The sequence below is a fragment of the Cinclus cinclus genome, chromosome 3 (assembly GCF_963662255.1).
Source record: "Cinclus cinclus chromosome 3, bCinCin1.1, whole genome shotgun sequence".
Taxonomy (NCBI): domain Eukaryota; kingdom Metazoa; phylum Chordata; class Aves; order Passeriformes; family Cinclidae; genus Cinclus; species Cinclus cinclus.
Genome location: NC_085048.1, coordinates 104,233,616 through 104,256,790, shown reverse-complemented (window position 1 = coordinate 104,256,790; position 23,175 = coordinate 104,233,616). Strand labels below are relative to the sequence as shown.

Below are 23,175 nucleotides of genomic sequence, written 5' to 3'. Positions count from 1 at the left end.
GATAGGTTTTGGGATGCTGAAGGACAATTTTTCTCTCTTTTCCAAATCTCTTAATAACTGAAGATTGGGGTATAAAAGCACTAACTGCACGGTCCACTGGGGTTTTTTTTTCAGTCATAGCTTGGGTTATTTTCCGCCTATGGCCACATTTATAGCTGAGGTGGGCTGAGTTTGCAACTTATTAATCTCTCCCTCACATGTGGGTTGAAAAGAGACACCATGCCTTTATCAAAAGCCAGGCTAGCACAAAAGCCTATGCAAAATAATCATCAAATCCTATTAGAGGTGGAAAATATCTCTTAGATCATCTCATTCATTTCCCTGCCAATGCTAGACAGTTCCTGAGAGTTAATTTTGTAGCGTCTGTTGCCAACTCCCTGTGTGACTGCAGGTCTGTCATCTTGCCTTTGGGTTGTCACTGTAACTTCCATGCATTTCCATGCGTTTCCAAACAAGCCTTGTTTTGTTCAGTCACTGCCTTTGTTGCTATTTGCCTTGCATTGGATGTTATCAGTGGTTTCCACTCTGGAGAGCATCACCAGACCTTGCTCGTGGCTGGGAAAGGCATCCCCATGGAATGGGGCATGCTGGGTGCTAAGGGCAGCTCAGGAAGTTCCATCCACTGGGCAGGAGCTCCATCCTCTGCAGCCACAGGCGCTGGGGAAATGAAATCTCAAAAGGAGGTTTCTCCTCTGCAGTTGTGGATGTGAGTTCAGTTGAAGCAGATTGTTCCCCATAAAGCAATTCCCTTCTCCCAAACCCTGCTGGTGCCTCCTTTGATAAACTAACACCCTGAAGTTTTGGACTGGCTGTGACATCCACTCACCAGGGAGGAAAAATAATAATTCAACACTGGAGCTATTTATAGCATTAAGCAGATGCAGATTTCATCAGGGTTTGTTTCAGAGAAGGAAACGACATCTAGGAGCAGGGTAACCTTACTTGTAACTTCCCGGCAGCGCTGGCAGCCGTGATTGAATTCACCGGCATGGCGAGGGTCTGGGCAGCCCTGCCAGCGCTGGAAAGGTCAGTCCAGCAACTGTCACCCGGAAAGCATCAAAAGCAGGAGCTGTCGATAGCGACCTGCATTTGCAGAAAATCTGAGGGCTTTCTAATTAACTGAGGATCTCTAAATTAGAGCGAAGCCACTAGACAAGCCCCCTTGTATGCCTTAAGTGTCAGGGCTCAGCTGATCTCCGCATCTAACAAGCGGCTGATTTTTAGCAGTAGCTCTGAGACTCAATCAGCTCCTAATGGCTCCGTTTCAAAACGTTTCAGTGCATTTTTCATCTCTTACTCTGGAATTTATGCTCTTTGTTCCCTGCTCAAATATTCTGGCGCTCTTCCTTAATTTCAGGCTTCTGCGTTGCCACAGCTCCTCTGCCCTAACTAGGCAGCTCATTGCCTGCCTTTCCCCGCATGCGATTCTCTGCCGTGGCCACTCGCTCTGCTTTCTAATCAGGAAGTTTCAGAAATTCCCCCTCTCTCCCCCCGATGTATAGGTAGTGCTGCAGGGTCTGGAATTTCATAATTAGAAGGAAACCCACGTTTAAGCAGGCTGTAATAGCAGCTGAAAAGTGATTTTATTTCAGATTTGAGATAGGAAGCCAGTTTGGAAATGCACCTGGTTTTGACTTTCTTCTTGCTGCTGTTCCATGGTGCCACAGATTTGGGCGGTGGTGCTCCTGATTTGCACCATGGACAATGAGATTGAGCCCTCCTTTCAGCTGCATTCACAGCAGACTTAGATTATGCACATTTAAACTGAGGGCTTCAGGCTGCTGGGAAAACGACTGGGGGATGTTTTCTGACACGTAACTCCTGCTGCCGGTAATGAGAGCCTGGATGCATCCTTGGGAAGGCAGCAGGATAAACTCCCACATAAACGGTGATTGGAAACAGATAAATTCCATTCAGGAAGGTAGAGAGTTAATCAGAAACTCCTAAAGACTCATGCGCGTGTGTTTATGTTCCAACAGCTTATCCATATCTTGGCAATTATTCATATGAAATAGAATATAAATCCCACAGCCTAATTTTTCTTTGAAAAAATTTCCCCAGGTAATCAAATTCTGAAGTGCATCTTCTATTCCAGTGGTTTTATCAGTAAATCAAATTTTTATCATTTATCAGCAAAAGTTAGATTTAAGCATCTTCACTGTAATGTTTGAAAGATGAACATTTGTTTCAGCGGGTACTGTGCCAATCAATAATCTTCCAGCTTGACTCAGCTATCAATTATTGTTGCAATTATTTGTCTAGTTGGATATTTAAAATGTCATCAGAAAGAGATGATTACATATTCCAGAAAGCAAGGCACTGTATAATCAGATGAACTGAATTCAGTTAAATGTAGTGTGGTACTAACCTGTCCTTCAAAGCTGAATTCTGCAGCCACGACTAAAACAGCAGCTTTCTGCATTATTGTAAGGAAACGGATCTTAACCTTGGAATGGCGCGTGTTATTGGGGTCGGGTAATACTCGGCGAGAGGAGACCTTGCAAGCCTGGAAATTGAATCAGCCCTACTGACATAAAAGAGGAAGGTGGGGTTTGGTGGGTTTTTTTGGTGCTTTTTTGTTTTGGAGGGGGGGAAGGCTGGTTTTGTTGCATTTCATCTGCAAATCTATAAATAAGGAAATCCACTCTTTATCTGCTTTTCTGAGAGTTTCAGCTCCTAAGCTTGGAGCGCCAAATTTCCTCATGCCCTTTTTGCATTCCTTGACTTGATGTATGTGTGGTAAATACTCTCTGTGCCCCGAGAATGCAGTAAAGCTGTAGCAATTTTTGCAAGTCTTACATCCTTCCAAACTCCAGATATATTCAGAGTATTATATCATTTTCAACTTCAAGGTTGAACGATGGAGAGGAGACAGGATAAACCAGAGAAGACTGGACAACTTCGCAACACCTTTTGGTCCCTTTTGCAAAGCAGAGAGGGGAAAAATATATAATTTATTGATTGTACTAATACTTGCTTGTGCGAGTTATGGAACGAAATGTTGTAGGGTCTGGTTCAGCACTTGCTGTGCTTGCAACTCCATGGTGACATTGAACTTGATCAGGGACGGAATAAACCTTTGCCTTCCTGGCAGATGATTTGCTGGCAGAGGTGTTGTTTGGGGGGACCTGCAGCTCCCCTGACCCACTTTGTCAGGATGGTTTGCTGCTGGCTAAATATCATTCATTTGTAAGGGAGAGGAAAGTGAGCCAAAGGAAAAGGATGGGAAACAGGAGAGTCTGAAGAGGATCTGTTTTGGGAGGGAGATGGTAGAATAAAGTGTCCAGGGAGTTCCTCAGCCACTGGCTTGGCTGAGGGCTGGGAATTTTTGGCTCCACTGACACCTTTCCCAAGGCGTGGGGAGGAACTGGGTGCCAAGGGCTGGGGAAGGGAACACTGATAGTGTTTGGCTGATGAGAAGGGCCAGGAGGGCACTTCAAGATGATGGTTTAAATACATGTGGCTTTACGGAGCTGGGCACATCAAACTAAGAGACACTTATATGTGTCTTAGTGTCTTAGAGACACTAAGATGGGAAAAATCAGCAAAAGTAAAGCAAGGCCATCAGTGAGTAGGGAACTTGATGGCCCAGCCATGCTCTGGCAGCAGTGTCCCTGCTGGAGAGCAGCAGTGGGTAGGTCCCCAGCCCCACTTTCTCCCTGAGATGACGCTCAGCCGTTTGGAAGCCAACACTTCACCTCTCCAGGACTGCCCCGTGCAGCAGAGCCGCTGCAGCCTCCAGCAAGGTCCTGCAGCACTAATCAGGTCAGCAGGCATTAGCACTCTTCCCCGGAAAGCAGTGTCCTGGCGCTGGTCTGGAAGCCTGTGTGTAAGAGATACTGAGTGCACGATGTGCATTGCAGAGCAGCATCCACGACTCACCCTCGCCTGTGCTGGGTGCCGGCTGTGCGACTGAGCGGTGCCAAAATTGGGATGCAAACAGGGAGAAACACCCCCTGCTCCACACCAGTAGTGGTGACCCGAGATGCGCTAGAGCATCTCCATCCTCTCCTCTGCAAGAAACTTTCTGAAGTGTGCTCTGCCTTTCCTTCAGATGCTGCTGGCCAGGGAGAAGATGGTAGAAAGGGGAACAATTCATTGCATAGGTGTATGAGTGAATGAAATTATTTGGAAGCTCTTTGTAGCTGTATAATTACAACACTGCATTTAAAAAGCGAATTATTGACTTGATTGTCCCCAGCAGCCACTGGGTAAATGCATAATTATGGACTGTTGGAGCCAGGTACCATTTGCTGGATAATCAGGTGAGGCTGTGGAAAGGCTTTGATGCTTTTTTTCTGGCAGGGCTTAGGTGAGGCATAGTCCTTGGTGGGTCCAGGTGGACATTCTGGCAGGGGACATACCTGGTGCCGGGTAATCCCAGAGGAGCTGATTTAGTGGGTGCCACTCCAGTGATGCCACTCCTGTTTAAACGTTTTACAATCCCTATGCCTGTGCTTGGAAGAGGCAGTCAGGGATAGGCATGTGGGGAGGAGTGTGCATCACAGAAAGACAGAATGGTTTGGGTTGAAGGGACCTTAAAGACTATCCAGTTCCAACCCCTCTGCCACGGACAGAATCACTTTCCACTAGACCAGCTTGCTCATTGCCTTTCTAACCAGGCCTTGAATGCTGCCAGGAGTAGCATGTTGGTTAGGGATGTTGGTTACTTCACTAAGGATGTTTTTAGAGATGTGTGATGGTATCAGAGGAGAGTTCGTTCCTCCTGCAAGGCTGAAAACACTGTATAGTTCACCCTCTAGGTTCCAGCACTGGTGTTTGTAGTTACTGGAGCTGCTTCCCATGTAGTGCTTAGGGGTCTGCATTGCTTCTGTTTCTCCACCCCATAGCATCAATGTATAGGCTCCATGTGTGCACGTGATCAGGTCGCCTTTGCTTGAGGCTTTCTTCTAAAACTCACTCAGAGTTTTCAAGCACAGCACTGTTTTCCCATGACAGGTTTCTTCTGTTCCTCGCTAATCAAGGCGCGACAGATTTCCACCCCCCTTAGGTTTTAAAAGCACAAAATCAGTCGCAGGCTGATACCTTACTTGCCAAATTGGAGCTTGAAGCAGGTTTTCTTGGTGGCCAAATCGTCATTGCCTTGAAAATGGTGACAGACGCTGAGGTCAGGCCATGGGACCCCAGCACCCCATCGAGGCTCTGACAAACCATGTGTTTTGTTTGTTGCTAATGAAGTATTTTTTGGAGGGTGGGAATCTAAGTGTGTGGACTTCGGTTCTAGCTAGAAGGATGAGTAATGTTGAGGTTACAACCAAATTGGTTACCCATGAGATACCCATTTCTTCTCCTGGCAGGAGCTGGTCTCTGTAGTCCCACCCCTTCCCACCAGCTCTTTCCTCAAAAAACTTCTGCTTTGTGGAAACTTGAGCAGTGCTGTAAAACCCAAGGAAAGTTTGGCTCTGAGAGAAAATGGGGAATTCTTGGGAGCTCCTAACTCCAGTCTAAATCTTTTACTGGCAAAGCAATGCCAGCTGCTGTTTTATTATTGCTGGGGCTTGGGTTTCTTTTTGAAGTTTGAGGAGGCATGGCATTAATGTTTTGGCCTGGTTCTTCCTTAAAGAGAGTTTTAAAAACAAGATGTAATGAAAAAATGGTGTTACTCATACGCTGTTTGGAAAGTGTTTTCCCAGTTTTATTTATGTGATTTCAGGAAGTCTGAATTTGAAGGCAGAATAATTATTTTCAGGAATATAAATATCAATATTGATATACCAATCTCAGTATTGAATATCAATTTCAGGAATATCTTGTATCAATTAATTACAGTAAAGAAAATCTGTTAAAGATGGCAGGTGGGGCATTGAGAGTCCTGCAAAGCAAAATTTCTTCTACAGTATTTGAAGTTTTCATGACTAAGCTGGTCCCAAGACTCTCCACCAGGCCTTTGCATAAACAGCATGGACTCAGTTTGCGGAATTTCATTTTCAAAGGCAGAACAGCCATGGTATTTCCTGTTTTACAAGCAATACTGTGTAAACTCCTTCAGGTTTTTGGGGATATTTTCCTTTTTCAGCATTTCTTAATCTTGTTCTCTCATGCTAAAGAGAGGAGGTTAGCGAGGAAGTACCCTGTTGTACACAAATGCAGCTACTGCTGTTACTTAGTATTATTCCAGTTATTATGAGAGCAGCAGTGACAGTGCTGATGCTCCCAGTGCCAACAGCTACTTAGGACCAGTTAATGACAGACCAGGTTAATCACGTGCCCTTTGCTATCCCGAGCATCAGGAGGAGGAATTAGTGCAAGAAGGAAAAAATACGTTTGGACAGTTACAGTTTCCCTTGTGAGCTGATGCTACCAGGAAAAGGTGAGTCATGCCAGAGCAGCTCTTCCTTACTAAGGGAGAAGTGGCTGCTGCAGGAATGGAGCAGGATGCGCTTATCTCTGAGCCCTGTGATGCTTCCTGTGTCCCAACTGTTTCACTTCACTAGTCTGCAGTTGAAAGGAATTTCAACAGTATGGATTTCCAAAAGAGAGAGCGAGGAGAAAAAAAAAAACAGGAGATATTTGACAAGCCAGATGGAGAACTGAATCAAGTGCAAGTGGTAACAATTAGCTAAATTTTTTTCCTTCCCCCCTTTAAATACCACAAGAAGTCCAAATGTATCAGTCCAAAAATCAAGCAGTCAGTTGACATTAAAGCTGAATAAAGAAGTTCCTGGTTTTGGCTCAGGCTGTTCCTCCCATGATTGTTTGGTGGTGAGCAGAAGAGAGAGGGGTGGTTTAACTTTTGTCCTTGCTGTTTGGTAGAGGAAGGTGTTTATGTGCCCTCTAGGTGCAGGTAGCCTGGTAAAAGATCCCTTGGCTCTGTTTACACATGCAGGTGTCATGGGAAGGTGAGGGAGAACACAGGAGCAAAGCCACCAAGGTTTGTGGTGCTGGTTTGTGGAGGGATGCTGCCGAGATCAGGGCCTGGGCCATCCAGGCAGCAAGGGCCACATCCAGGTCTGCTCAGAGATTTCTCTGGTGTGGGGATTTCTCTGAGGGAGCAAATCTGCAGCTGTGAATGAAATCCTTGCGCACACCGTTGGCACATGCGCAGCCACTACTTACGCTGCTGGTTAGTTTGGGAGAACACTGCTCGTGCAGTGCCGTGGGGAAAAACACACCTTGTGTTTAATATCCTGCTCCTTAAGCAGGGGCTCCTTCCTCAGACAGCATCCCGTGCCATGGGTCTGGTTAGATGTGCCCAGAGGATGCTGCGTGTGCTGTGTCCAGCAAGCCGCCTTCCTGGATCTGGCCCTGACTTTTGAGAAACTAAGGAAGGTCTTCCAAAGCACATTGGCACACGCGTGCTGATTATTCCATTACTCACTTGGCAATGCCTGAACTTCCATGCCTAGCTCCAGAAAGGCTTTTTAATTTTTTTTTTCCCCTCCCAGCAGTGGCATCTAGCTGACAGCTTCTCCTCCCAGATGGTCTTCTCCCCAGCATCTTGTCTGGCTTTGCTGCTGGTGGCTGTGGAGATGACTGTGGCTCTTGCTCAGAGCCAGCTCTATTGTGCCTGGAGGGGTTGGCTTGCTCCAACTCGGACTCGGAGCATGCTGCGTGTATCTGTGAGCATGGTACAGAAGTGCCAGCTTTTCCTTAATATAAAAAAAAGCCCCTTAATGCTGAAAGCAGCCATCTCTTCGTATTTTACTGAGTAATTGTGCCAACTGCCCTTAAAGGCACTCAAATGCCAATATCCATCCCTCTCATTTGTTAACATTTTGCGGATCAGAAGCTAAATCTGTCACTCGTGTGTCACTGGTTAAGTCACTTCTTCTGGGGGCATGGCAGACAAGAGTTGTTCTGCTGCCTTTTTTTTTTTTTTTAAGCAGGAGCCAATAACTTGAGAAACACTGGACATTTGTGCTGTAGTGAAATGCTGTGCCTCATCACTGGTCTTTTGCCATCCAGGATGTAGAGAAGGAATAAAAATGTAATGGTTGTTGATGTTTTACTGAATGAGGCCAGTCAGGTGTCATCTTGGCCCCAGGTTTGTATTTGGGTCATGGTATCCCCACGTAATTCACCTACAGGAGTAATTTCCAAAGTAGGAGGAAAATGAGCAGTAAAATTGACTGGGAGGAAAAATGTACACACAAAAATGCAAATGGTAATTGGAAGCTATTTGTAAAGAGTTGATGAGCTGCCCAGGAAGGAGAGGGCAACTTTGGCCCCAGTCCAAATCCCACTTCACTCGCTTCAGTGGTGAGATGAGAACAGCAATTAGATATTAAAAAAATCAATATATGACAATTAAAAAATGGAAAATGGATAGCAATCAATTGCAGTGAAAAACCATGGCGGGTAGAGAACAGGTCAGGAGAGCTGGAGATGCCAAGGAAAACTTGTGCCTGGCACCACTGGGGAGAGGAGCAGAGAGAGAGAGCTGCTCAGCATTCTGGAGAGAAGGAAGGGATAAATGAAAGAAACAGTATGGTAGAAATTTTTGATAAATATTTCTGCTGTAGACCTGGAAAGCAGCTGTGTTATGTTTCTGTATCATAGGTGGGTGATAATGTTTTTTTCTAGCTCATTGGTAGCCAGGGAGGGTTTTATATGAGCAGAGAGAAAAAAATATTTCTCCTTTGGTGGAGAGAAATATTTTAAAATAAAACGGCCCTGAAAAGTTGCACCCAAGGAACCCTGAAGAGTTGACATGCTGTTTTTATAAAGCTGGGAAAATGCTGTCAAGAGCTGGCCAGGGTAACGTGGGAGATTTGGCAACACTTTGCTTATCTCTTCTGGGCAAAATAACGGTAGAACCAACACAAGATTCAATTGATAAAGAATTAAAGGGTAGAAATATAATTCGTGCCACTCAGCCTAGATTTATGGAATATGGATCTTGTCAAATAAACCTGATTTCATTCTTCTAGATGACAGCTTTGGTTGATAAATGCAGATGAAATAGACTGCACAGCGCTGTGACATTGCATATGGGAAGACGGAGCACTGGGTGGTACTGCTAGCACAGGTGATGTAGAGCTGGCTGACAGATTTGGGGATCTGGGGCTTTAGCTGGAGAGCTCAGCAGGTGCTGGTGGAGTCCTCAGTGGTGCTTAGTGCTTTGTTGGTGATTTAGAAATTATTATACAATTCTGATTTAGAAATTAGTATACAATTTGCATTGTGGGTAAAGCAAAGGCAGCTGCAGAGCAAGAGAGGCAGGGTAATGGGGTGATCTGGAAAGACTGTCAGGGAGGATGTGCTGAGAAGACATCAGGTCCAGCCTCATGTGGTCCTTGGCTAGAAGAGTGGAATCAGGGCTGTGCTTGCAGAGCTGGGCACAGTACCCTGGAAGGCATCAGCTCTGTGGGAAGCTGAGAGGAAAATCAGGTGATTTTCCAGCGTGATGCCAGGATGAGAAGGGCTAGGCTGGTCCTTGAGTAGTGGAGGGAGTGCCCTCAGGGTGGCAAAATAACTGGATTTTGAAGTGTGCCTCGATTTCACAAAAAACACCTTGGTGGGTGTTTGAGGAGCCCATTGTGTATCAAGAGCTTTTCAGTGTTTCAACCACGAAACCCCTCAAAATCTAAAGAGAACAGGTAGAGGTTAGAGCTAGAGAAGTTCAGGTTGATCCTTATACCTGTTTTTGAGTGTGCTGGCTGTGGGAACTGACTGTGGTGGCAAGCAGTGGGTGCTCCCTGTCTGCTGAGCTGGTTTGAGTAAATTTCACTGGGATTTTGTGCTCTGCCCTACGTTTTCCAGGGCTGGAAAGGGTTGTGCTTTACTGGAAGACACTGTGTTGGTCACAGAGTGACATGTGCCATAGGGAGGGTCAGAGGGTCAGGGCTGGGGGTCCCTTTCAGTCCTCAAATTCCTGAACTGAGAAGTAGCCAAGGATGTGAGCTCCAGCCCTGCTGCTGCTGGTGGCCAAGGAGGGCTGGCTCAGCGGTGACTCCTGACTCTTGGAAATCTGCTGAAAGCCCCATTTGGCATCACAGTCGAAGACATAACCCATCACATTATCCTGGTGGATGGTGAAGCACAAAGAGCCCTATGGGACCTTCTCCAGCTCTGTCCTTGGCCAGCACCAGCTTCTGCATCTCCCTGCTGTGAGACCCACCTCGCTTGCCTGTGGTCATACCCAGATGCGTTAGCTGTGAAGGACATGTGGACACAGGGGCTGGCGCACACTGTAAGGAGGCAACAGTGGATATGGCCTTTGGGTCTGACTCTTGAAGGGACACAAATGGTGTTCCAAAAAACCCATAGTGGTGGTGGGATGGGAGCAAGGGAGGGCAAGTCCCTTCCAAACCCTGGGTTTGCTGTGTTAGTCCAAGGATCCATCCCGTTGCTGTGGATTAGTGCCATAATTTTTGCAGTTTGGCAAGGCTGCATCAGACTGGAACGTATCTCTAGGTGGTGATACGGTCAGTCAATAGCCTTCATAATTAATCAAGCACTAATAGACAAATTAGAAATCATGTCTCTTCAGAGCAGGAGGTGGAGACAAATGGCTGGTGGATTTTAACTGTTTTGCTCCTTTGTTTTATTGCCTGATTTTACATTGCTCCCTTAAATGGTGGGTTGCTTAGGGAAGTTTTGTACATAAACATGATTTAAAATGTAAATTATTATCTTGATTACCAAACACGGACAGTGAATTGAAAACTTGTTTTTCAGGCAAGTACATGGAGAATAATCTTACATTTTACACTCCACTAAGTCAATGTAGCCCTAATTTTGCCACGCAGGAAATCAATTCCAGTCTTTATAACAGTCGAAGATGTTATGAACAAAGTAATTTTGCAAATTATGGCAAGTAACACATTTATTGATGACTGTAGCTTACGAATTTAGAATTTGTGAGCACTGTAATATAATAAGGCTGCACTGGCAGGAGCTGAGTGAAATACAGATTATATGGTGAAACTGTAATGCTTCATTTGCTATTAGTGGACTGGTAATAATTACCAGTTTCAAAGCAGCTTTTTCCATGTAATCTTTAGTCTCAGTCGTAACAGCCCTTCTCATTGACATTATGATTACACGAGCTGCCCTTATGATCTAGAATATCTAGTTGATGGGAATACTAAAATGTGGTAGTAAACGCTCGATGTTGTATCCTCATTATAAGATAAAATGCTGTTTTCTCTGACCTGATCTATAAGGTAGAGAGGTGAAGTAGTTTTGTTGTTAGCTCCTACCATGTTGTTAAAAACTTCCACTTCATTATGATGAAGCAAGATAATATTTTTTTCTCCCCAAGCTCACAAATGAGCACAGGAATGTGAAAGTCCAATTGAATTTCCCTCTAATTTCAGCAGATTTAAGTATTTATCTATCACATGCCTGACACATACTAAACACAACAGTGCAATTTTTTCCAGTGCAGGCTTCAGGATGAAACATTAAATATTATTCCATGAGCTTTTAAAGTGATTAAAGTGTTAAATGTCTGCTTGTAGATGATTGAGGCTCTTCATTTGCCTGATTCAGCTTCTCAGGCCAAACATAGAATAGCGGCAGAGCCGGGAGGCAGGGAGGGAAGCTGGGATGGATCAGTACAGCTGGTGCTGGATCTCATAGGATCACGGAATGGTTTAGGTTGGAAAGGACCTTAAAGATGCCTGGTTCTGTCCTGTATCCCCACATCACTGAGGTGAAAAATGCCCACATGATGCTTTTCCTCCCCTCCTCCCTCCCTCCTGTGAGATGGGAAACAAGATGGGCGCAGATAAAGTGATGCTCCCTTTCCTGATTTGCCTTACTAGGTTTTTTTTAATTTCTCTTTTCTTTGTATTAGGCAAATAGGAGAAACCTAATGAGGGCAACTCTCAGTGCAGCCTGTTTACCCAAGAGAGATGCCTAAGGAGCAGATTCCTTGGGATGTAAAAGTTGGGTCAGGGCAGGAATATGTAGTGAATGCTGGTACCACCCCAAGTGCTGATGCCCTTGGAGGGCTCCTGGTTTATCTCTCAGTGAACGTCAACATTATTTTTATTTGTTAAAAAATCACTAAACAACAGCTCTAAGAACTGCTGAACAAGGCTGGAAATGAATTTATATCCTTCTCTTAACTCCAGCTTTGGTTCACCAGCATTTAGCAAAAAGCATCCATATGGGGGTGGAAGTGAATTATTTGCAAAAACCCAGTAATCAGTAAAGGCACCCTCACCTTCACCATATCTCACGCCACTGCTGCCTCACAGGCAGCCCTCAAAAAGTTATTCATCCCCCTTGTTTTGCCATATATTAGAAGGGACTGCTTTCTGCTGTCATTATTAGCCAGCTTTTTGTTTAGTTATTTATTAGTTGGTTGCTCTTTTATAATGTCCATGTTATCTCCAAAAATAAATTATCATGAAATAGAGTTAGCTCACTACTTGCCAAAGTGGCATTTACCATCCTCAGCTTCTTTTCAGTGCGAGAGAAATAATGCGGCTCCGGCAGGGCGCTCGGCCAGGCCTCCTGGCCTCCCTCCAGCTCTTTCCCTGGTGGAGCTGCTGCTCTCTGTGTCTTCCCCTTTCCCTGTCCCAGGCCCGAATTTTTTTCCCCTTTTCTTTTTCTTTTTATTTCTTTCCTTGCCCCAGAGGTGAATCTCTCTGCTAAGGAGCGGAAGTTGACTCTTAGTTTTGTACACATTGTTAGTCTCAAAATAAGGAGGAGACTAAAAACGTGTTGATGCCCAGCTTGCTGGCAGTTGTGATGCTTTGAACTGTTCTGTGTGGAGTGCTTTTCAGTAGGGGATTCCTTTATTTTGTATTTATTTATCTATTTATATATTTATTTACATATTTATTTACCAACACTCTAAATGCCTGCAGCCTCTTGCAGTGTAAAGTCTGCTGAGTTGGAGCTGGCGTTGGTTGATTTTAACATTTCCTAGCTTGTTTCGTTCTATGGTTACCCAGCGTGGTTCCGTTTTTCAGCATGGTGGGAGGAGGTGGATATGCTTGATGTGGGTTTGGATCTCTCTGTTGTGCCCTTCACCTCTTCCCTTTCACATCCCCTGCCTGTCCCTCAGCTGGGATGTTCCTTCCCCAGCTCCCAGCTGAGTGTCCCAGAGGAGGAGAGGAGGTTAGGTGGGGAAGGGAGTGCTCGCCTGCCACTAGACGGCCAGAGATTGACGCTGCTTGTTGTGTTATTTTGCAGGTAAAGATGAGCCCAGCAGCTACACGTGTACGACTTGTAAACAGCCTTTCAACAGCGCCTGGTTCCTCTTGCAGCACGCACAGAACACGCACGGCTTACGGATCTACCTAGAAAGCGAGCATGGCAGCCCCCTGACGCCACGGGTTGGTATCCCAACAGGACTAGGTGCAGAGTGCCCTTCCCAGCCACCTCTCCACGGGATTCACATTGCAGACAATAACCCTTTTAACCTGCTCAGAATACCCAGCTCAGTCTCGAGGGAGGCGTCGGGGCTGGGAGAAGGGCGTTTCCCACCCACGCCGCCCCTCTTTAGCCCTCCCCCGAGGCACCATTTGGATCCACATCGCATTGAGCGCCTGGGTGCGGAAGAAATGGCTCTGGCCACCCATCACCCTAGTGCCTTTGACAGGGTGCTGCGACTGAACCCCATGGCGATGGAGCCCCCCGCTATGGATTTCTCCCGGAGGCTGCGGGAGCTGGCCGGCAACACCTCCAGCCCACCCTTGTCCCCAAGCCGGCCCAGCCCTATGCAAAGGTTGTTGCAGCCCTTCCAGCCCGGCAGCAAGCCCCCGTTCCTGGCCACGCCACCCCTTCCTCCTCTGCAGTCTGCTCCTCCTCCCTCCCAGCCCCCCATGAAGTCCAAGTCCTGCGAGTTCTGTGGGAAGACCTTCAAGTTTCAGAGCAACTTGGTGGTCCACCGTCGGAGCCACACAGGGGAGAAGCCCTACAAGTGCAACCTCTGCGACCACGCCTGCACGCAGGCCAGCAAGCTGAAGCGCCACATGAAGACCCACATGCACAAGTCCTCCCCCATGACAGTGAAGTCGGACGATGGGCTCTCCACTGCCAGCTCCCCTGAGCCAGGCACCAGCGACCTGGTGGGCAGCGCCAGCAGTGCCCTCAAGTCCGTGGTGGCCAAGTTCAAGAGCGAGAATGACCCCAACATGATCCCTGAAAATGGGGATGAGGAAGAGGAGGAGGAGGAGGAGGAAGAGGAGGAGGAGGAGGAGGAAGAGGAGGAGGACTTGAACGAGACCGACAGGCCGGACTATGGCTTCGGGATGAGCCTGGAGGCGGCCCGTCACCACGAGAACAACTCGCGGGCTGGCGAGGAGGGCCGGGCGATACCGGACGTCATGCAGGGCATGGTCTTGAGCTCCATGCAGCACTTCAGTGAGGCCTTCCACCAGGTCCTGGGGGAAAAACACAAGCGGGGCCACCTCCCCGAGCCCGAGGTACACAGGGACACTTGCGATGAAGACTCGGTGGCCGGCGAGTCCGACCGCATTGACGAGGGGGCCGTCAACGGCCGGGGCTGCTCCCCGGGGGAGTCTGCCTCGGGAGGCCTGTCCAAAAAGCTGCTGCTGGGTAGCCCCAGCTCCCTGAGCCCCTTCTCCAAACGCATCAAGCTGGAGAAGGAGTTTGACCTGCCAGCCGCTGCCATGCCCAACACTGAGAACGTTTACTCCCAGTGGCTGGCAGGCTATGCTGCCTCCAGGCAGCTGAAGGACCCCTTCCTCAGCTTCGGCGACTCCCGACAATCGCCCTTCGCCTCCTCCTCCGAGCACTCCTCGGAGAACGGCAGCCTGCGCTTCTCTACGCCGCCGGGCGAGCTGGACGGAGGGATCTCAGGCCGCAGCGGCACGGGAAGCGGAGGGAGCACCCCCCATATTAGTGGCCCGGGCCCTGGCAGGCCCAGCTCAAAAGAGGGCAGACGCAGCGACACTTGTGAGTACTGTGGGAAGGTCTTCAAGAACTGTAGTAATCTCACCGTCCACAGACGGAGCCACACGGGCGAGAGGCCGTATAAGTGTGAGCTTTGCAACTACGCCTGCGCCCAGAGTAGCAAGCTCACCCGGCACATGAAAACACACGGGCAGGTGGGAAAGGACGTTTACAAATGCGAGATTTGTAAGATGCCTTTTAGCGTGTACAGTACCCTGGAGAAACACATGAAAAAATGGCACAGTGATCGAGTCTTGAATAACGAGATAAAAACTGAATAGAGGTATATTCGTACCCCCCCCACCCCCCATCCACCCCCGTCCCTAACCCATCCTGCATCCCTGTAGAGATTTTCTAGTCCCTTGTGATGGAAGTCATGGAAGCTAAGGATATTTGGAAAGTGCTTGTCACCAGCACACCCTGTTTATTTTCTTTTTGTTCTCACCGTTTGAATGCATGATCTGTATCGGGGCAATACTATTGCATTTTACGCAAACTTTGAGCCTTTCTCTTGTGCAATAATTTACATGTTGTGTATGTTGAGTTTTTTTTTTGGGTTTTTTTTTATTTTGGTTGGTTTTATTTTTTTATTTTTTTATTTTTTTAAATTTTTGGATTAGACAGCATGTATGGTATGTTATGGCTGTTTTTAAATTGTCCCTGATTAGTTGCTGAGCAAACACGTTGCTGTTTCCAATTCCGTTCGGGAAAAAAAAAAAAAAGAAAAGAAAAAAAAAAAGAGGAAAAAAGGGGAGAGGAGGAGTTAAAAAAAAAAAAAAGAAAAAAAAGTGAAACAAAACCAAACCCGAGAGCAAACAAAACCGACCATGCTGCATACATCCTGTAATACATATCATGTACAGTTTTGTTTTGTGACGTGCAAAGGAAAACTCGCTGTGGGTGACCCTCTGCGGACAGGAGCGATAGCACCGAAGAAGCATTGTGTTAGCCTAGATCACCGTCTTAAACCAATAAACCCATTATTGGAGACAGAGTTCCCCTTGGGAACATTAAAAACAGGCCTTTAATTGGGAGTAACTGACTGACACCAGTCAGGAAGAGGTAGATTTCTCTTAGCGTTTTATTTCAAACACACCCACGCACACACACTAATAATAATAATAATAATAATAATAATAATAATAATAATAGTAATGAATAATAATCCGAGTGCCTTGGATCTGTCGTGGCCAATGCCGACGACTCCTTTCTGCTCGTCCTCCACGCGTAGCTCATCGCCACGTCGGCTGCACTGGGAGCTGCCCCGTGCCCCTCACAACGTGGGCCACCTAGGAACGAAGAGGGAAGAGAAAACTAAGGAAGAGAAAGACATGGCCCGCTCAGTCCTAGTTAATCATCATTCTCCTCTGCCTTTTATTATTATTATTATTAATTATTACTGTTATTTTTTTTAAACTGATCATACCAGTCTAAAAAAACCTGCTTGGCTCATGGAGAGAGCTTAAAAAGAGATGTAGAACCTTCCCCCAGCCTGCCCCATCCCAAACTTTTTTCCCCCCTCCCCATCAATGATTAAATAGAACGTGAAATGCGCAGAGGCCCTTCAACACCATTAAACACACAATAAAGGAAATCCATTTTATGAAGATATTTACTTTTAATAATATCTTTTATTGATTCTGGCACCAAAACAAATAAATCCAGAGCCACTTGGTTGTCAGGCTGACAATCAAATGATAAACTTTAAGACCTCGTGTATACCGCATTAAAAAAAAAATAAAGACTGGCAATAATATTTTACCGAGTGTAACAGATAGAGGAGCGAAAAAATAAATAAATTGTGATTTATTAGCACAATGTGGTACTGTTTGCCATTTAAAACTAGAACAGGTGTATAAGCTAATATCAACACAGTGGTGATTAACTATGAACTCTTAAGACTTGCCTTTTAATGTGATGCTTTGGAAGAAGTAACAGAAAATAAAAAAAAAAAGAGGAAGAAAAGCAAAAGAGTAGCAGTATCTGTCTGTGCTCCCTAAAAGTTGTCCTTTTTTTTTTTTTTCCCATTCTCTGTGTGCTATTTGTGTTGATGTGAGAAGACGATTCCTTGTTTTTTTCCTGAGCTAGAGCCTGCCCCAGTTGGTGTTCAAATAGCACTTGACTCTGCCTGTTATGTCTGTATCTTTTCGTTAATCAAAGGTACAGAGGTTGAGTATAAAATAAGACTGCTCAGATAGGACAATTAAGTGCACTGTACAATTTTCCCAGTTTACAGGTCTATACTTTAAGGGAAAAGTTGCAAGAATGCTGAAAAGAAAAAAAAAAATTCAACACACATTGATGAGCATAAAAAAAAAACAAACCCACAAAACCCCACAAACTTTGCCAGCCATTTACTTGACTAATGAGCTTATCTTCTCGGACGCGACATTACAGCGCTGTGAATGGAAACAGACTCTACACTCACATAAAATGAATGATTGCTTTCACTCCTACAGTGCAAGGATTTTTTTTTTTGTACAAAAAAAAGGATTAAAAAAACACCACAAAACCTTTTTTTAAATATAAATGTTAAGAAAATTTTTTTAAGGAAGAAAAAGAAAAAAAAAAACCACAACACTTCATTATGTTTAGGGGGAAACTGTATTTTAGGTTTCATTGTCTTGGTGGTGTACAAGACTTGTTACTCATTTTAAAATGGTAGTGGAAATTCTATGCCTTGGATATACACAGCTCTTCAGGTTGTATAAAAACATGCATTGGGGAAAGGTTTTAAGATTATATAGTACTTAAATATAGGAAAATGCACACTCATGTTGATTCCTATGCTAAAACACATTTATGGTCTCTTTTTTCTGTATTTCTAGAATGGTATTTGAATTAAATGTTCATCTAGTGTAGGCACTATAGTATTTATATTGAAGCTTGTATTTTTAACTGTTGCTTGTTCTCTCAAAAGGTATCAATGTACCTTTTTTGGTAGTGGAAAAAAAAAAAACCACAGGCTGCCACAGTATATTTTTTTAATTTGGCAGGATAATATAGTGCAAATTATTTGTATGTTTCAAAAAAAAAAAAAAAGAAAAAAGACAAAAAGACAAAAAAGGCGTGACATTGTACAGATCCAAGGCCATATAATGGCCCTTTCGGGGAAACCTGTTCTGATGTCACACTGCTGGCCGTCACAGAGGGGTGTACATATCTTTTTTTGTTCTTTTTTCCTGCTGCCATACTGTATGCAGTACTGCAAGCTAATAACGTTGGTTTGTTATGTAGTGTGCTTTATGTCCCTTTCCTTCTATCACCCGACATTCCAGCATCTTAACTTCATATGCAGTAAAAGAAAGAAAAGAAAAGAAAAGAAAGAAAGAGAAAGAAAGAAAGAAAAAAGCAAAAAAAAAAAAAAAGGAAAAAAAGAAAAAGAAAAGAAAAAACCGTTTTGCAGTTTTTTTCATTGCCAAAAACTAAATGGTGCTTTATATTTAGATTGGAAAGAATTTCATATGCAAAGCATATTAAAGAGAAAGCCCGCTTGAGTCAATACTTTTTTGTAAATGGCAATGCAGAATATTTTGTTATTGGCCTTTTCTATTCCTGTAATGAAAGCTGTTTGTCGTAACTTGAAATTTTATCTTTTACTATGGGAGTCACTATTTATTATTGCTTATGTGCTCTGTTAAAAACAGAGGCACTTAATTTGATCTTTTATTTTTCTTTGGGTTTTTTTTTGGGGGGGGGGATTTTTTAAAACTTTTTTTTAATTTTTTTTTTTTTTTTTATTATTTGGATGACCAAAGGTCATTACAACCTGGCTTTTTATTGTATTTGTTTCTGGTCTTTGTTAAGTTCTATTGGAAAAACCACTGTCTGTGTTTTTTTGGCAGTTGTCTGCATTATCCTGTTCATACACCCATTTTGTCCCTTTATTGAAAAAATAAAAAAAAAACCTTAAAGTACACAGTGTCAGCTTCTGGTGTCCTCATTTGACACACGCTGTAGGTGGCTTCCAGCAGCAGGCTGTAGGGGAAGGTCCCGTGCAGGGGCGTTTTGGGGGGCCCCCTCCAATCCCCAGGGCCTTAAATCAGACCCCTCTGCCCAGGAAGAGGATTTTTGGGCTAAGGAAGTTCACTTTCCGGCCAGTGGAAGGTGTTTGCAGTCTGGATCTGTAGCTTTGGGATTTTTCCCCCCTCTAGATGAGGAGTGAGCTGTGACCCCCACACCGCGATAGCCTGCGGCACCCTTGGCCTTCCCTTGGTCTGCATCAGGGATTTCCCTCCCCGCTTGGCAGATCTGTGGCAGAAGAGGTGAGCAAACCAGGAGCTCTGCAGCCCTCCGGGGTTTCCCCATCCATCCCCTGATGCTTTTGGGGACGGGGGTGAAGTCAGACACGTGCGGGTCTGTGGGCAGGAGCTGATTTCTCTCGGGGGGCCAAGGTCTCCCGCTGTGGCTCTGGGATCGCACTGACCCCACCCCAAAGCTTCCAGCCCTGCTCCCTGCTTTTCTCCCTAGGCTTTGATTTTTTTTTTTTAATTTTTTTTTTTTTTTGGTGGGCATTGCAGGTTTCTGTGCATTGTCTCTAAAAATCCGGAGTTCAGGTCCCTCCTGCCCCCCCCACCCTTAGGGGTCTGTATATGTTGTCAGTTTGACAAATACTGCATGTTGCAGCATCTCTTTACTTTATTAAAGCACATACCACTGTGATATTGTCTCTTGCTGTTCCTAGTGTAATGGATTTAATACTTTTTTTTTTCTTTTCCTTTTTTTGATTTCTGTAAAACCTTCCAGTTGTTCTGTCGTCTTCTTGTGATGGCATCATTTGTTGCCTGTATTTTGCCCAGTGCCTTCTGAAGGGGAGGTTTGGAATTCTAAAAAAAGACAGGAACACCTGCCTAAAGAAAAAAAAAGTTCCTTTTTTAAGAGAGATTTAAAAAGACTGTAGTAAAGCTCCATTTTAATCCTGGAAGAGGAGGGATGAAGATTTTGTTGTCTGAGCTAGTGGGATGAGAGTACAGGAGGGCTGGAAAGGTGCCGGCAGTGCCCCCTAAGTTGTGCTCCCCTTCAGCAGGCTGGTACCCACTGGTTGGAGCTGGAGTTGTGCCACAGGGATCCCTAGCACAGTGTAGGGTGGGCAGAGTCCTGTCTCTGCATGGGGAACTTGAGGTGACAGGCATGGGCACATGTTCCCTGGAGGGCCAGTGTCCACAGGGATGTGCTTTGCAGCTGCCTTGAGGACACGTCTTTTGATCCTGTGCCATGAAATACCTGTACAGAGTCTGGGCTCTCCCTCCGTGTCCCTGTTTTTATTGCTGGTCATTATGTGACCAAGGTGGAGGTATTTTCTGGAGGACTGGGGTTAGCTGTGCATGGGGTAGAGCATAGCCTGGCTGTCCTTCTCAGGGTCTGTCCTTCCGTGCTCGTCGTCCCACTACCTTGCCCTATGCTGTGTTTTACTTATGAAATAATCATACATAAAAGCACATAGACAGGCATCTGCATATATCCATATACAGGCATCACAGAGCAGACCTGTGCTGCTGCAAGATTAACCAGCGGAAAGCAAACAATTGACTTCTTTATTACGTGGCACAGCGATGCGTGTGATTCACAGGTTTCCCAAAGCTGAATTATCCAGGTTTCCCAGAGATGAACGAACCCAGTGGGCGCTGCATGGCACACAGGGCAGGTGGTTTGGAGGAAGGAGCTGCGGGAGAAGCGGCTCCTGCTGTAGGAGGAGTTGTCTGAACACCGGCTGGTGAGGGTGTAGCTTGCGAGTGGCAGCGTGCTGTCACGCCGACACCAAAGCAGATGTTCATGACTGTGGTGTTGTTCTGCCAGGGGCAATGAGTTAATGGTGTGGTGAGCCCACTGAAGGTTGTTGGGTTGGGGCATGGATGTCCCAGGCCCCACCGTGTGCTCTTGAGCCGCTTTGGCATCCCGTGCACGCGTGACCTGCGCTCCCCAGAAACTTCTCTGTTTCTGTGCAAAATTATGTCTCTAGGATCCTATAAGTGATACTTGGGTAAAAGCGTCTCTATTCTTAAAATCTCGAGCCCTATCAACTTTTGAGGAGGAATATGGCTTTTTGGCATGGACCCTTCAGTGTCTGATCTCCCCCAAACTGAATGGTTAATGTAATGAAGGCACTGGAACAGTATCCAGAATTTAGACTACAGATGTTTCATATTTATTATGTTTCCAAGGGCTGAGATAATACAGGAATAAGCGATACCATGTCTTTGCTTGACATTCAGGAGGCTGTGGCGTATCTGATGAGATACAGTTTTGGGGTTTATCTAAGTGCAGAGTTTGTACCCAACAGAAAAGAGATACCAGCTGCTCTTTTAGATCCCTGCTTCTCTTTTTTTCCTCCGATAAAGGTTGAAACCCACTTTTGGTGGATGCATGGACAAATTGTAGTATTGACTAGGAGAGAGTGATACTGCCCGGAGGGCTCTTTGCCAGAACTGCTGAAGAGATGCTGCTCCTCGAGCCCAGATGCTTGGCTGCTGGTTTCCAACGAGCCACAGGGATTCAGGAGGGACAGGAGGCATGGGGGAGCCCCAAAGTTTTGTGCCCCTCAGCAGGACTTAAGCTTTGCAGTGGTGGTGTGCTAGTGGCTGGGAGGGCTGTGTGCTCTTGGCTGCCTTGGAAGTCTCAGCCAGCTTTAAAACCTTAGCCTGGAAACTGTTGGGCTCAGACAGCAGCAGCAACAAGCCCGCCCTGGAGGGAAATTTGGCACGGTGCTCCTAACTTCAGAGGAGACACTCCACTTAACACCCACTGAAGATCTGCCCTAGGAAGGAGCTGGTTATTAAGTCCTGATGCCAGCTCACATGTAGTAGCCCTTTAACCACTCTTTTAGCTATTTATGTAGTAAATTCCATAGAAACCAGCTCCCCATTGGGCTGCCAAGGTGGATTTTGAGGTGTGTGTTGATGCAGCCTTGCCACCAGTGTAGCCCATAACCTGTCGTGTGATAGTGCGGTGCTGGGTGATGGGCCTGGAGAAGGGGCTGGGAGCTGGAAATGCTTGCTTTCCAGTTCCCCATTCCATGCTGCTGCAGTCAATGGCTTTGCTGGGTGTGGGACTGTGCAGCTTGAGCTTTGCTGCTGCAGCGTGCGCTTCCATGCTGTGCAGTGTCCACCGTGCTGGGAGTTGGGAAAAGCCACCTGCCGTGTGCCATGTTAAGAGTTCCATGGCTTTATCCATGGCTTTAGGAGGGCCTTCAGCACCTAGGGGAACCCCATGAGGGTTTGGGAAGGAGTAGGAGGAGGTTCACAAGACAGGCTGGCTTGGTCCTTGCCCAGTAAAGTCCAGAGGTTTTTCTTCCTAAATGATTCCTGTGGTTTCTGTGTGGTGCTGAGGATGCTGGATGCGGGAGTGTGGCCTCAGAGAGGAAATGCTCTGTCCTGCTGTATGCCTTCGTGGCAGCTGGGTGTCCTATTTGTTAGAGACAGAAAGAAAAGTAGGATAAGGGAAAGACTCATACCGTGGGCCATGTCACACCTGTTCTCTCCTCTGTCCCCATGCTCTCTGTAGGTTCGGCGTATCCCCCCAGCTGGCGCAGCGCCCAGGGAGCCCCGGATGTCTGGCAGTTTTCGGATGGAAGTTCCAGAGCACTTAAATTCTGAAAGGAGGTGAAGCAGGGGCGAGTGGCTGGCGGCGTCTTGGCATCTGGAGGTGGCCTCTGTCCTGCTGGCTCGCTGCATCCCTGGGAGAGCCTGAGGAGTCACCCGCCGACGGCAGCGCTCCCGGGGCTCCTCCTGCCTGCAAGACTATCGTATTTATATTTTGTAATAGAGTACAACACTTCTTTGGGGTTGGTTTTTTGGTTTTTGGGTTTTTTTTTTGTTCATTGGTTTCTTTTTTCATTTTCTAAAAACAAACGTAAAAAAACCCCACCCACCAAGGTCAAGGGCTTAATGATGGCTTTGACTGGCTCCTTTCCCCATGGAAAAGACTGTCTTGCTCTCGTGGACAACCCAGCCTGTTGGTTATCCCTGCAACGTGCCATTCCTCGGGAGGCACATCTGATGTGATGAATTAAAAATAAAGCAAAACACAGTGTAGGTCTGTGGGTGGGTGGGAAATTGCCATAATAAATGTTGGAGCTTTAGGTTTTGTTTGCTCTGTCTTTAATTTTTAATGCTAACAAGGGCCAGACGGCTGGTGTGACTTTGTGTTCCCGTACCGGCTGCAGGAAAGTAAGTGCTGGGTTTTCACTGGGGGTGGTGTTGGCACGAGGGGCTGCCTGGTCCCAGCGGACAGACCTTTCCTGCAGAGCTAGGCCAGGAGCTGGGTTTAGGGCCGGGTACCCCGAGCAGTGCTGAGCCCTCTCTGGCCTTTGGTGATGCTGAAGGGGGGAGTCTTCCAGCT

At 46.1% G+C, this 23,175-nt stretch overlaps 1 protein-coding gene across 5 annotated transcripts in view; it reads left to right on the top strand.

Moving 5' to 3' along the window:
• The window catches only part of BCL11A (BCL11 transcription factor A), a 71,310-nt gene extending 48,406 nt beyond the window's left edge, over nt 1-22,904 (top strand). The window contains exons 3-4 of one of the 5 annotated variants that reach the window (XM_062490610.1): nt 13,114-13,256; nt 22,339-22,904. In XM_062490610.1, coding sequence (XP_062346594.1) covers nt 13,114-13,256; nt 22,339-22,440 — 245 coding nt within the window. In that variant the 3' untranslated portion in view covers nt 22,441-22,904. Of the gene's footprint in view, nt 1-13,113; nt 19,733-22,338 lie in introns of those variants that run through there. The other 4 variants (XM_062490609.1, XM_062490607.1, XM_062490606.1 and 1 more) reach the window with 4 other exon arrangements.
• The last annotated feature ends 271 nt before the right edge of the window (nt 22,905-23,175 follow it).